We start from the raw sequence: 15123 nt of genomic DNA, 5'->3' as shown, positions 1-15123 counted from the left end.
GCACTCAGAGCTAACCCATAATCTAAAATCTTTGATTTTTGTCCTCACCTAGTTAGGTATATTAGGAGCCTTCATGTGTCCATAAAATGGAAATGCCCTGGGAGAGTCTACAGTGTTGGCTCTGTATATTAGTGGAGATGAAGTGAGAGGGCAGTGTGGGACAAGTGATGGAGAACAGAGAGTCAGCATCCATGAGAGCTTCAGGGATGCTCGAGCACCGTTGACTGAAGCTATGCCCTTCCAGCAACAAAAGCCATAGTAGCCCATAAGTAAGAAATATGGTCAGAAATTGTGGCTTTATCCGACATTGCCTAAACCGTTTTTGCTTCTATAACTTGGAATTTTAAAAATTAGATTGATTTTTTTTCCTCTGTTGAGAACTTAAAGACAATGTATGATCAGTTCTCTCTCCATGACAATAACATCGACAATCATAAAGCTAGGATAGGGAAATCAATATTCTTTTATGAATGGACACTGGAGGGTTAATTCATTTATGGCTATAGTGTGTAACCTTGGGCTCCCAAGCTGGCATTTGGTGCTGCCAGGGGAGGCAGGCTGCACTCTCTGGTGGGCTCTTATTTAGGTATATGTCATTGTTAGCTTGATGGACTTTAAGTCAGCATGGAAGCAAATCTCTGGGCAAACATATGAGGGATTATGTAGTTTAGGTTAATTGAGAGGGAAAAGCCACCATACATGACATCACCATTCTTTGGGTTGTGATCCTGACTGAATACCACAGGAAAAGGAATCCAAACACAGCATTCATCTCTTTGTCCCTCCTTCCTGTGTTTGCACTGTGACTCTGCTTCCTATTATTGCTGCAGCATGATCAGCCTCTTCCTGCTTCCTCTACTAAACCCACCTGCCATGACAGTCTGCGTCCCCTGGAACAGTCAGCCAGAATAAACCCTTGCTTCCTCAACTTGATTGTGCCAGGTTTTTTTTTTTTTTTTTTTTTTTTTGTTTTTTGTTTTTTTTTTTTTTTTTTTTTTTTTTTTTTTTTTTTTTTTGTCAAGGTAGTGAAACAAGCACCTAATACAGTCTGCCACATGGACACATAGCTTACCTTCAAACCTGAGATTTTTCAGGCTTCAGGATTTGAAGGCAGATGCATGATTTCAGGTCACTAATTAACCCCAATTAGACTTAAGTAACATCTGAGGCCACTACAGCATAAAAGATGAGGACACTTTATTTAAAGAAGCACACTATACTTTGCTTGAAGAGTTAAATCTCCCCTCTCGACCTATGGGTACTGGTCTTTAGTGTCTTCACTAGAAGTCTACTTGCTGACAGTACCACATGTTCCTTGTGTGGCTGACCAATAAATGCTTCTTACTCTTGCATCTATATGACATTTTTACATCACCTCAACTCTTCAAAACTCTTTTTATCTTGAAAAGCTCCCCTACAACACCTGCTCCCTTACTACCTGCTCCTTCCCAGCCGTGTTGCCAGTATAACCCCAACTTCATATGCTCCTCCTGCTTAGGTTGGCCTGAGTTCGCATGAATTCACCTTCAGCTCAGGCATGTGGTTGTGCTAATGTCCATCACTCACTGCAAAGAAATGAGACAGAATTCCTCCTGCCTGTGCTCATTTTCAGTGGGAAGAAACAGATGTCCTAATTTCTGCTATGTCAAATGCATGTTTCCGCTGAGGTCCCAATAATGCTTTTAACTCAGGAAAACCTCATCAGCCCTCTCTCATTGGGGCTGACAGCCATCTAGCTTCCCACTTTGAGTCACAATGCTAATGGTCCTCTCAGAAAACACTAACACCTAATTCTTGTTATGCCACACCAGCCTTAACCTTAAGTTCATTCTGCCTAATGTGTAGCATCAACTATAGTCTCTTGGGGTACTTTTTCATTTTCTCCATCATGTCTGGTTCAACTCTTTATAAAGTAGAGCTTGCCCAATACCTACAGAGTATACATAGGTCTTCAGATCATTGATAGCTGTGCGAATATTGAACCATTAAGAAGGCTCGGCCATGATTAGCTTGCTATTCCTTTTCTCAAATGTTAATTTCATGTTGATTTTGGCTAACCAAATATAGGAAAGCCATTTGAATTGTTAGCTTCATACCAATAAAATTACATGATCGGTCAAAAAAAATGTTATTATCTCCCTTTAGTGTTTAAATATAATGACCATAGGACATAAAGACAAACACTGTAAAAATGAAATTTCACACCCCCTTACTTAGTGATGGAAAAGCATGCTTTCCTGTGTAGCTACCTGCATTTAAATTATGAGACACTAAAATCTGTGCTTTTTTGGAATGAAAATTGCAAGAACTGTTCCCTCAACCCGCACTTACGCTATACAAGTCATTTCTTCACTTTGAATGTAAAATGCATGTTGCTTTTAGAGAGGGGTCATTTTTTCTTGCAAGTCTTTCTGTGTTGTTTTGATGATATTTTCCATTCCCTAATCTTTTATAAAGTAGACACAATCAGGCTAACATCCCCAGATGAATGCCCCTGAGGTCAAGTATTGCAGATGTAGGCTTGAGGATATTTGAGAGCAGAAAGAACCCCGTGATTACTTGGTCCCCACTGTCCCAGGGAGAAAAGGGACAGGGATGGATGCTCATAGTGACAGTTTGTGTTAGACAGCAGTGTGTAGAGCATCACCACAGCAGTGTTGCTTACAGATATTGCAGGTGGAGAGATAGTGGCCTGCAGGTTCCATTGTATCTCTCCAGGGCTCCGTTGCAACAGGCAGATACATAGTAAAGCCCAAATCTACCTCATGGTGCACCCCGAAAGCAACCTTACACACATCCAGGCTTCACCTACTCATATTTCATTGGAAAGTGCATAGTACGATGTGCCTTATGTTGTGACAGATTGTTGTTATACTGACAATTGGAATTTTTGACATTGGGGATCCTGCCTGAGGTATGATGAGCATCCCTCTCTAATAGGAGAAGGGTGGGAGGGGTTGCTCATTCTGTGTTGATGTCACCTCTATAGATGCCTTTGCTTGGAAGGATCTCTTTGGAGGGAAAATAGGTTAAAGCAGAGAAAAACAGGGGCTCTGAAATACAAACCCCAATGTCCTTAACTAAATGAGCAGAAGGTGTTGACACATTTCTATTTCTTCATTTGTTAAACGGGAAAAATAACTCAGACACAGAAGTCTGTGTGGATTGGACGCATGTGGATGTGTTTGCCATTAGTGGGGCATATGCAAGGTCCTCACTACTGCCTTTGATGTCAAGGCCTCATGGTCTCTACCCAGAAGTTTACACAGTTGTTGAAGCAGATAAATGAGAACATTAAATCATTTTCATACATTTCCCAATGTAGAACTTGCTGATCAGAAACACAGCTAAGACCATCTAATGTCTTCATTTAGGGCTAAATGAGTGAATGCAATAGCAGGACCATGGGTGAGGGTGACTTTAGTGACCTTAGGTGGTCTTACGTGACCTTCAATGACCTACATCTTTGAAAAAAATTAGTGACTTTGAATTTCTATGATCTCATAACTAGAAGTGACATGCCACGACTTCTGTAAGGAGACAGGAATTAATGATTTAATGACCCCAGCATTGTGCACATGCTGTATTGTGTGTGTTATAATCATTAATCATGCTTCTCCCAAGAGTCATGCCATGATGTTTTTCTAAGGTGGCTGTCTGCATCCACAGGAAGTGCTTCTGTGGATTTGATTACCAGCCTCTGTTCTCTCAGGCTGCACATGGCCAGGCTTTGCAGAGTGAAAGCACATGTACAAGTTTCGAGAACTATTGGGGTTTCAGAATAAGTAAATCAAATTAATTTATTGATATTCTAATTGCAGTGTAGGCAGACTTTTCTGTCCCACCAGCTGCTCTCCAACTTAGGCTTGTCTCCAACCAGCTCTATAACTTAAATTAACCAATTTCTGATGACCTATGTGCTGCCCCTACGCTTTTTTACCTCAGTTATGAGTTGCCAATTTTGTTTCTTCCTCATCTGGCTTGTGACCCCTCAGACTCCCCCTTCTTTTTCAGCATTCTCTCTGCCTCAAAAATCCTGCCTAGTTATCAGCCAATTCAACTTCTATAAACAATGACAGCAACATATTGTCACAGTGTACAAAAGAATTCTACAGCATTTCCCCCCTTTGTCTAAATAAAAAGGAAGGTATTAACTTTATATTTCTATTACAAAAATTCTCAGATAATTAAACCTGTTTGAAATGCATTAAAAAGTTCTATGTTTTCATTTTATATTGTGTGCTATGTTAAACATAAATTGTGAAATGAAAATATGTGACAAGAATCCATATCACATGACATTTAATACTATTGATATTAACATACAGCTGACTGCAGCCATTTTACCATTTCATATATATCTTCAGAAAGGTTTTAATAACTCATATTCATAGTTATATGTAATATATGTAAAGTGATAGAATATAGATAGTAATGGTCCTTTAGTATACTAATTGTTGTGTTCTTAAAATATTGTAAAAATAACTTGCATTCTACTACCAAAAACTGGGTGTCAGTACCTCTGATACACAAAGTTAATATTTCCTATTTTTAAGAATCAAAGAGTTGGGGCTGTTGAGATAGTTCAGAACTTAAGAGTTTTTTTCTGATTTTCAAAGTACCGGGTTGTTTGAGCAGTGTTGAGTGGTTCACAACCACCCATAAATTCCAGCTCCAGGAGATCCCACTCACTCATGGTTTCTACCAGCACCCACATACACATGGCATACACCAGCACTCACACACACATACTTACACATACACGCACACTCACACACACACGTACACAAGCACATACATATAAAACATACACAGTGATAATAAGAGTCTGGAGAGATGACTCACTGGTTTCTCCAGCAGAGGATACAGGTTTAGTTCCCAGCACACACATGGTGATGCACAGCCTTCTGTAACTTTGTATTCATGGGATCTGGCACTATCTTTTGCCTTGCAAAGGTGCTGGGCACACATGGCACACTGATATACATGCATGCAAAACACTCATACACACAAAGTAAAAACAATTCCCCCAATTTGTTTTAATTTATTTATTTATACAGTGGACTGTCTGCAGGCCAGAAGAGGGTAAGAGATCTCATTATAGATGGTATGAGCCACCATGTGGTTGCTGAGAACTGAACCTAGGTCCTCTGGAAGAGCAGCCAGTGCTCTTAACCACTCACTGAGTCATCTCTCCAGCACCTCTTCCCACTATATATTTTTTTAAATCAAAGAACTGACAAATGGAGGGTTTGAGATTTAATCACAATATATTTGAGATGATGCGTTAAATATATAGTTTTAATGCACATATAATTTACAATTGTTGAATTAAATACATATTTAGCCAAGTGTATATATTTAATTTTTGTATAGTTACATATATGCACGGTGCATATGTCACATATGCATACAAATTACATCTGATCTATTGTGAATTTAAATATCTTTAGATTTTTAGATAACATGTATATAATGAAACGTGTGCATGTATATGGGCACATATACATGTGTGCACACACACATGAACACAAATACACACATAGATTCCCAAGTCAATTATATGCTGAGTTCAAGCCTTTTTCTCTTATTTCTGACTGACATCTTCCAACCCCATGCAAAGAAATTCAGACATTTTTGTGTGGTTTTGTCATCACTATTGGGAACAACCTATAGGGTTTTTTTGTTGTTGTTTTTTTTTTTTTTTTTTTTGCAAAAGCCCTGAAAAGCATTTCCAAATCCTGAAATCAGAGTTTCAATTGCCCAAAGTAACTAGGGGAAAGTCTAGGCTGTGGCCCTGGGCTGTGCCCTTCCCCTGCACCATCTTTGTGGATTTGACCTGCTCCCATATGTCAGTGCAGGCAACAGGCAGTTTCCAGGTCCTGACTCCATTCTTCAAACTATGTCAAGGGCCTGATGTGGCTGTTGACAGGTTACTCTCAAGGTTCCCTGTGTTAATTTCATTAAGCTCACAGGGGTTTTATATTTGACTGTGCTTATGTTCTCATTGCCTTTGAACAGTAAAGAGACACCGTGGTTTAATTTGAAGATACATAAGGAAAACATGTCCTCTTTGGAAATTTCCTGCCAGGGTGATGTGTAAGCAGGAAGGGTAACTATTATTTTGATGGCATTAATCCAGTATGCTGCTTGCTTCTGCCTCTGGCAGCTAAACAGAACCAGGAGGCAATTATGCAAAAAGAGCAAGTACCCAAGTGCAGGCCAAGCAGTCTCTGTCTTTGTTATGTCATCAGGGCTCATTTTTTCTCCTTTGTGCTTTTCAATAATGTAGTTAGGGAATCATATTAAAATTTAAAATGTATCTTAAATTCATAAACCACAGTAAACTAACAGATTATTTGAAGCACATAGCAGAATTTTAGAGAAGAGGACATGGGAAATTCTCAGATGTAAAGTGAATATAAAGATATTTACTAGGAAAATGTGTTTAATAAAAATTGCATTAACATATTTAGTTAGAAAGAATGTATTTTCATAATTTAGGTGTTTGGAAAACTTAACCCTCAGCTCTCCTATGACAGCAAGTTCTGTAAGTCTGGCTAGGGGTCTGTTAATAAGAAATCCTTAATGATCTAAGAAAACAAGTTGGGTTTATGACAACTTATTTCTGTATAAACTACCTCATCAACCTGACAAGAACTAATAAATATTCCTCATCAAATGCCAACAGCTCTTACAGTACTCATTTATATGGAGGTAGCAGATATGTATTGAATGAGTGGATTAAAAAACCAACCCCTGCCGTAGATTTCCAATATTCTCCAGGGAAAAAAAGGAGAACTCAGTGACTTGTGTGGTACCTGTAGCTTCATCCCTTGCTGTGCTCTAATGAATGTCATTGGGCTACAGTTGTACTATCACCAAACCAATCACATGTGTTGGTTCAAGAGGAGGCCAGCTGAAGATCCCTTTGATGAGATGATCCATAAAGCCCTAAAGAATGGGAGGGCATTATTCATTAGTGTCTTGTTGGTGAGGAAGGACCAAGGCTTCTGTAGGCCTTAGGAAAAATTGTGCACACTTATTTATTTCAAAGTCAGAAGTCTGTAGTCTGTTGTGTCCCCCTGACACACATCTAGGAACAGGCTATCACTCATCAAAAGGGCAGGGAAGGAGTGGAGACATTAACTGCTAAGAAATCTGAACTAGAATATATTTTGTATGACATTCTTGATTGTGTCACTTCCCTGAGGATTTTAAATGGTTAGTTTGTCCCAAAGCTGATCCAGCAGAAATATATCTGAAGGCCACTAAAGAAAAGAAGGTCAGTGGTTAAAAACAAGCAATAATATTAAGCCACAAAGTTCACCATGACCAAATAGTGTGATCTTACGAAAATGTCTTCTTTTCTGGATTATTTATTCCCATGATAAATAAAATTTTAACTTAGAAGGATGCCCTACAGGAAAACTTAACCCTTGGTTGCCACCCAGCACTGGTCATGGAGAGAAGGGTTGTGCCCTTGAATCTGGGCAATTTTAATGAAAGGGCTGGACAGAATCCCAGGGGCATCTTTGTTTGGGAATGAGATAACAATACTATTCTACTTTGCTTTTTAACTTTCGGTGCCATTTTATCATTGTTATAATTTATATAAAACAAATGTAATTATTGAAAAAATGTAATTTTTTCATGAATAGCTCCATTTTAGTTTGCAAAGTGATTGAACACTTCAAGTCCCTCCTGTATCACTTCAGTGTGCTCCGTCTGGAACCTAGGTTCAGGATTGTTCTAGTTAGTGTTGACTGTAAACTCCACATAGCCTAGAGATGGAAGGATTATCTAGATCATATTGGCCTATCTATGGGTTAGTATCAGGGGGCTGTATTTATTGATAATTGGTCTAGGAGGACCCAGCCCACTGTGATAGTCGCCATTCCCTTGGGTTGTATGAAAAACTAGCAAAGCATGATCGAGCAAGCAAGTCAGGAAGCAGCGCTCACCATGGTTTCTCTTGGGCTCCTTGGCTGAGTAAACTCCCTGGCTACATTAGCCCTGCATTGTATGGCACGGAGCCCTGCCTCCAGATTCCTGCCTTGAGTTACTAAATTCCTGCCTTGGCTTTTCTGAATGGTGGCCTGCCCTTTGGACATTTAAGTCAAATAAATTCTTTCCTTCCTAAGTTGCTTTTGGTCAGTGTTTTTATCAGAGCAACAGAAAAGAAACTATAACCTGGTGAATGGTATCAAAAGTTTGTTAGTTTGTGTCTATCATGTGGGATTTAATGTGAAAATCTTCTGGAGTAAAGGTCAAACTTTTATACCTGGAAATTCTCACAGTTAGTGCCTGTTGGCTTTTGCATGGTTGCTGTCATAATTATTATTTTTAATTACTTATTTCATTAGTATAAGTCTCATCCCCATTAGCTTGTGTCCAACCTCCCTTGTCATCAAAGCAGGTAGCTAAACCATGGTGTCCGTAGTGGTTCCTTCCCTGGTCACCTGCTCTAACTTTGGGGTTTGTTCCAGATAAGTTCAGTGTTCATGTTAACCACTGTTGCCAAGAACAGGACACTTAATGGGGAAGTATATTAAACTGCACTGCATTCCTCCCAGTGCTTTGTACACAGCTTGTTAATGCAGGTTTACATCAATCTATGATGCTCTCATCAGTGAAGTACTTGTCGTATGAGAAGAGAACCTAAGTCTGGTTGCCAGAACCCACTTTAAAAACAAATGTTAGAGATGGTAGTGTTTGCTTGTAATTACAGGTTGGTAAGAGACCCTGACTCTGAGAGCAAGAGTAATGTAGGGAATATCTTAGGAGTCGTGAAGGGTAATGCCAGGGATTTTCTTTCAGTGTCCACACAATTGCATATACAGGTCCCCATGTACCTGCACACACATACACCCCCCCATACACAGACCCACAAGTAAGTATATTATCATAATCCCCACATTTAAAGTCTCAAATCCAGTCAAAGTTTGCACAGATGTTATCATCTGTTACTGATCATTCACTTGCAAATTTAATTCTCCCCTTTTTAAAATAATGTCAAAGTATGTAATGAGTTCCTCTATTCAATATTCCAGTTTTGAATTTTAACTGTTTTGACTGGAACTTAGCATAGTTATTGACATCTGTGGCATGTGTCTGGAAGGCTTGGAAAGATATGGTCTAACAAGATTAAAGTTAAATGGTATTTATGTGGTTAATTACTCTATTTTGAAAATAATTTCTCTGAAGCTCTTCTTGACTTAATGGGGGATTATCCCCACATCTCCTTGTCACTGCCATAATTTCTTTTCATTTTGAGAGGCATTACACACTTGTAATGTGGAGAAGAGCTGTGTGGAGCTTACTGTTGGCTGGGCCATACCCTGACCGTACCCTGCATTTCCTTCCACCTGGTCATAACACACATCTGCCCGTTTCAGTTGCCTACAGTTTACCTCCCCATCTGTGTAGCCATCTACCGTATGCAATCATTTTTTTCCCCGTTACACCTTGTGCTCTCTGAGAAGTTCAGCAAAGCCTCTCTTCCTCCTTAAGGTTTTCAGTGTTGTCAAAATAAGATCAGGAAAATTTTCATCTAATTTGGATGCATAGCTCCATATATCCATTCTTCCCATTGCTTCTTAATACTGCCCTACACAAAAATTTTAAAGACTGAATGGAGAACTAGAAGTATATTTTTTTTCTATATGTAAGCCTTGGTTCATCTGTTACTCTCTGTTGCTGTGATAAAATACTGTGACCAAAAAGTGACCTAAAGAAGGAGGTCAGGTTTGGCTTACAGCTCCAAAGGGAAAGCCTGGGATGATGGAAGAAGTGTGGCAGCAGGAAGCTGAGAGATCATACAAGGAAAGCAGAGAGAATAAACTGGAAGTGAGGACAGGCTTCACACTCTCAAAGCCAGCCCCCATTAATGTACTTCCTCTAGCAAGGCCCCACCTTCTGAAGGTTCCATAACCTCACCAAACAGTACCACTACCAGAGGACCACATGTTCAAGTACCTTGAGGCCCATGAGGGACATTCCTCATTCAAACTGCTCCTTGGTACTCTGGTTCTGATAGGTCAGAGTATTGCAGACACAGAGGCAAGATCCTGACCTGGTGAACTACTCCTGGAAAAAACTCGGTGGTTTCCATTTCCAGTGGTATTATATCATCCTGGGACCAGCTAGAACTGTTCTGTGTGAGGAACTCAAGTCAAGAGGGACTCTGTATGAGGAACTTAGCTAGATGCAAAATATGGTGGATATTATGTAACCTCAAGATTTGAAATCACTATTTCATTAGATCGTCTCAGGGAGTAACTAGTGGGCCATTCGTACTGGTTGATATGCATAGGATACTCAATAAAACCACAGGCTGGAGGAAACCAGACCTTTCAGGATTATGGGTAATTACATATTTATATCCACAACTACATTTATAAATATAGGGATATAACTGTATTATAATAATAGCCATGTTTATATCTGTATGCATGAGTGTTTACAGCTGTACTTACAACTATAGCTACAATTACATCTACTGTCTATATATGAGGAGAGCTGTATATAGATATACATATACATGTATATGCATATGTGGCATAAATTTTTACTAGTTGTAGGCATTTTAAACACACAGTTCTTGGGCATTAAATATATCCATACCCCATCATCTGTCATCATCAATTTGTAATGTTTTTCTCTTACCCACTCAAGCTTCCAAACACTTAACAATAACACCTCCCTCATCCCTGGCCAGTGAGTGCACAACTTCTATCCTTGTGAATTGAACCCCTTTTCTTTGGCAAGTTCTCTGTGTCCTTAGATGAAAACTCAGCCTCCCATGGGCAGTGTTTAGTGGGGGGTTGCTATTTCTTCTGGTTTGTTGTTTAACTCTTTTTTGCCAACTTACCTTTGGGTAGCCGGAGCAATGATCACTTAGAGCCACTGTGGCACTGTACTCTGGGCACTTCTTGCTTAGGCAACAGAAAATGTGTTTTCCACAGCTCTCCAGGTCGTGTGTGTGGCGAGTCAGCAGATTTGTTTTCCACTGAGGCTGTTTTTCCATGGTTGCTGACTGCTGTTTTCCAAATCACCCCCATAGACTTCACTGTGATCATGCCCTCATATTCCCAACTCTACCAGTTGTATTAGGCTTTAACTAAAACATCACTCCACCTGACTTATCTCCAAATACACATTCACCCACCTAGAAGGACTGGGGTTTGTGGTTTTGGTCCCTAGCTTGGGTTGGCTTCATTGAGCCACTATGTGCATGTGGGATCCACTTGTGTTTAAATTAACCTCTTCAGAGAGGATTCCAGCTTTACCATCTGATTTCTGTTCTTTCTTTCCCCCATTTCTCTTAATTTCTTTTTAGTTTTTCTTATTTTATGCTGACAAAGTTTAATTCACTTCTTATATGAATATTCAAATTAATTCCTTTGTAGTTACCTAAGAATTACACACAACACACTGAAATTATGAAATCAATACCTGTTTACTATTACATACCAAAATATCTCTCCTTATAGTTCAACCCCTAACATCATGCTATTGATTTCATAAATGATATCTTTAAACATTAATTTTCATCAACATAAATTTATAATTATTTTATGTATTTCTCTTTCAAATAGTACAGAACACAAGAAGTGAAGTTGAAAGTAAAACAATGATATTACTTTTCATATATAATTTACAAATATGTGTGTCTATTTTTTTTCAGATAATTTTTTCTATTGTGTTTACTTCTACGGGCAAACTCATTTTCAGTGGTTTGGAGTCATATCTAAGGTTCTTTCATTTCAACTCAGAAAAATTCCGTTTATAATGAACTCTTTTGCCTTTCGTTTGTCTCAAAATGCCTTAAATTGTGTGTCTTTTTGGGAGGATAGACTTACAGTGTACCCAATTCTTGCCCCATGGCTGTTCCTACAAGTGTGTCTCACAATGCTCTATTGAGAAAGGATCCTGCCTTTGTTCTGTGCTCTCTTGGTCTTTGTCTATACATGGCTTTTTTTTTTTTTTTTTCTATCCTGTGCTGCAGCAATTGAAGACATCAAAGCCCAGGCATGGTGATATTCAGAGTACAGAACAGATGGGCTCTAATATCACACAGGAATCTCTCTGAGATGTTGGGGATGTATCCGCAACATCCCACTAAATTGGGCAGGATCACAAGCCCACTATTATATACATTTCTGACAAGAATGAAGAAATGTGTTTGATTGGATGGGACAGTTTATGGTAGGGTGTGATGGGTATTAGAGTGCCATCCACTCCATCCAGTATGCAGATAGATGGTCCTTACAGACTGTTCTGTGGTATTTAAAACCCAGCAGGTGGCTCAGGAGTCACAGAAAGGAAACTGCACACCTATACAGAGAGGTCATTCCCATATCAATTCAGTGTACATTCAACATTTAAACTTGTATTAACTTTATTAGACTATTTATTTTTATAGTATTACTGGTTGTCACCTGCACTATTATCCATGGGGAGTAGACAAAGCTGTCTTCCTCATAGGCACAAACCTATTCCCTAGTCCTATAAACTGGCCAACACAAGAGCAACTGCTAAAAGCAAATGAGCTTCTAATTAAATTTCCACCTCTTCAATAGAGGATAGAACTAAACCAGAGTGTCATCATCCTTTCATGGACAAAGGTGTCTTTGATTTTCAAGAGCAAATGTTCCCTTTAATGTTTTCATTATAAGAGAACTCACTTTGAGTCATGATCATTGAAGCTCTGAGTGTCTTGTGTACATTTGCTGAGTGTTCCCCCATGGCTGTGTAACCTTCTGACAACATTTCTCTCTGTTGTAGTGACCCAGGGAGGTGTGGCTCTGGTCTCTGACATGTGTCCAGATCCTGGAATTCCAGACAATGGCAGAAGAGCTGGTTCTGACTTCAGGTAGGAAACAAGACAACCCCTTAGAAAATGGGTTATTTTCTAACACGTATGCCTGGCCTGTCATTTTTATCTCATTGGTCCTGTTAATGGAAAGTTGTTATTAATTAAGAAGCTGCAGTTTTGCAGAGCTCTTAACATAGTGTGGTGATGATTTCCAATACCCTGACGTCGATGGCTTAAAAAACTGAGTGAGGCTAAAACTTTGACCCTCAAAGTGTGAGGGGGAAAAAATTCTCTTCAGATTATCGTGTGTGTGTGTGTGTGTGTGTGTGTGTACATGTATATATATATATGTGTGTGTGTGTGTGTGTGTGTGTGTGTGTGTGTGTGTGTCACTTGATAGTCTAATGCTAAAAAACAAAGATCACAAAAATTTCATTATAGTTTCATGATTATTGCCTCAAATAAGCTTTTAGAGTGACAAATGTTACTGGCATTCAGTGCCATTTACTCCAAGATGCTGCCCTCATCATTTTAGGATTATGACGAGCTGGAGATCCCTCTCCAGCTGCTGTACCATGATGCAGCTGTGATTATAAATGCTCCAGGGCTTTGCATTTCCTCCTGTCTCCTAGAAACCTAATGTTTTTCACCTTATTTGACTGGCCTAGTAGACAAGAGTAATCTGAAGAAAATTGGGAGTGAAGGGCACAAGAAAGTTTTCCTTCCTGTAATCTGCCCATTCGTTTGAGAGACAGACAGAATTAAGGCTACTAACATGTACTGAAAAGCTGTGCTAGCCATGCTGAGGGAAATCAATGGATGTTCAGTGAGCCTGCCTCAGCAACAGTGCTATTGAAGAGGATGGGGAAACATCTTATCTGTGGGATGGCTGTCACAAAGTTGATGGTATCACTAGAAGTTTTGTCACTGACTACACAGTGCTGTTGACTGGTTGAGTTGTAAGGAAGGGATTATTTCATATCCTAGTCTGGGAAATCAAAGGTCAAGGAACCACATCTGGCAAAGTCTCAAAGTTCAACAGGCCGTTGAATGTGAGATTGGGAGCCTTATTGAGTGAGGGTGCCTGGGCCTCTTCCCCTCCCCCAACCCTGTCTGTCTTTGTCATGTCTCTCTTCATCTTCCTCTCCCTCCCTCTCTTTCTTCCTTTCTCCCTTGGAAGCCATTAAGATCCCATCCCTGGTCCACCCTAAGATTCACCTAACCTAATTATCTCTAGTTCTTATCTCTAAAGATCACAGCTAAATTAAACTCTCACCCTTACAATGGGAGCTTGTACCTAACCCACAGTCCATGCAAACCGCAGCATTTGTAGACAGTGTACTTTTGTAGCAAAGTAAACAAAGCACAGATATGCCAGAAGGAGCCCCAAATGCTGTATAAATCTTAGACTCTGACTAACAGTCCAAGGGTCAGGTTTAGATAGCACTTCTCTGAGAAGACCCTGAGACAGTGATTTTAATTCATATATATATATATATATATATATATATATATATATATATATATAATTTTCCTTGGTTTTTGTTGTTGCTGCTGTTGACTTAACACAAGTTAGAGTGACACGAGATGAAGAAATCTCAACTGAGCAATTGCCTCCCTCAGTAATCAGGTCTGTGTATTTTCTCTATCAATGGTTGATGGGGGAGGGTCCAGTTCACTAGTGATTATGTCATCCCTGAGCTCATGGTCCTGAATTATATAAGACAGCAGGCTGAGCAAACCATGGGAAGCAAGCAAGCAACATCCCTCCTTGGCCTCTGCCTTAGTTCCTGCCTCCAGGAACTAAGTCTTTCCTTGACTTTCCTCCATGATGATGTACCATAACACATAAGCCAAATAAGCCCCTTCCTCACCACCCTGTACCTCCACACTCTGTTTTTTTTTTTTTCTTTTTTGGGGGGGTGTCAGTGTTTTATAGCAACAAAAAAAAAGGAACTAGGGCAGAAAAATAGGGTTTTACTCTGCTGGATTTGATCAAGCTGTATGAGAGAGTCTTAGTTAGGATTTCTATTGCTGCAATGAAATGAAATACCATGACAAAAGCCAATTTGAGGTGGGGGGTGAAAGAGTTTCTTTGGCTTACATTTCTAGTTCATAGTCCATCATCAGAGGAAGTCAGGACAGGACTCAAACAGGGCTGGAATCTGGAGCTTGGCAGGAGCTTAATGACTTACTCCCCCTGGCTTTCTTATAGAACCCAGGAACACTAGCCTAGGGATGGCACCACCCACAGCGATCTGGGCCTTCTCCTGTCAATCACTAATTAAGAAAATGTCTTACAG

At 39.6% G+C, this 15123-nt stretch overlaps 1 protein-coding gene across 1 annotated transcript in view; it reads left to right on the top strand.

Moving 5' to 3' along the window:
• Positions 1–15123, top strand: part of Csmd1 (CUB and Sushi multiple domains 1) — a 1460794-nt gene that overhangs the window by 1007545 nt on the left and 438126 nt on the right. The window contains exon 8 of the mRNA XM_051182080.1: positions 12790–12877. Coding sequence (XP_051038037.1) covers positions 12790–12877 — 88 coding nt within the window. The remainder of the gene's footprint in view (positions 1–12789; positions 12878–15123) is intronic.

Source organism: Phodopus roborovskii, unplaced genomic scaffold, assembly GCF_943737965.1.
Source record: "Phodopus roborovskii unplaced genomic scaffold, PHOROB, whole genome shotgun sequence".
NCBI lineage: Eukaryota > Metazoa > Chordata > Mammalia > Rodentia > Cricetidae > Phodopus > Phodopus roborovskii.
This window is presented reverse-complemented; position numbering and strand designations above follow the sequence as displayed.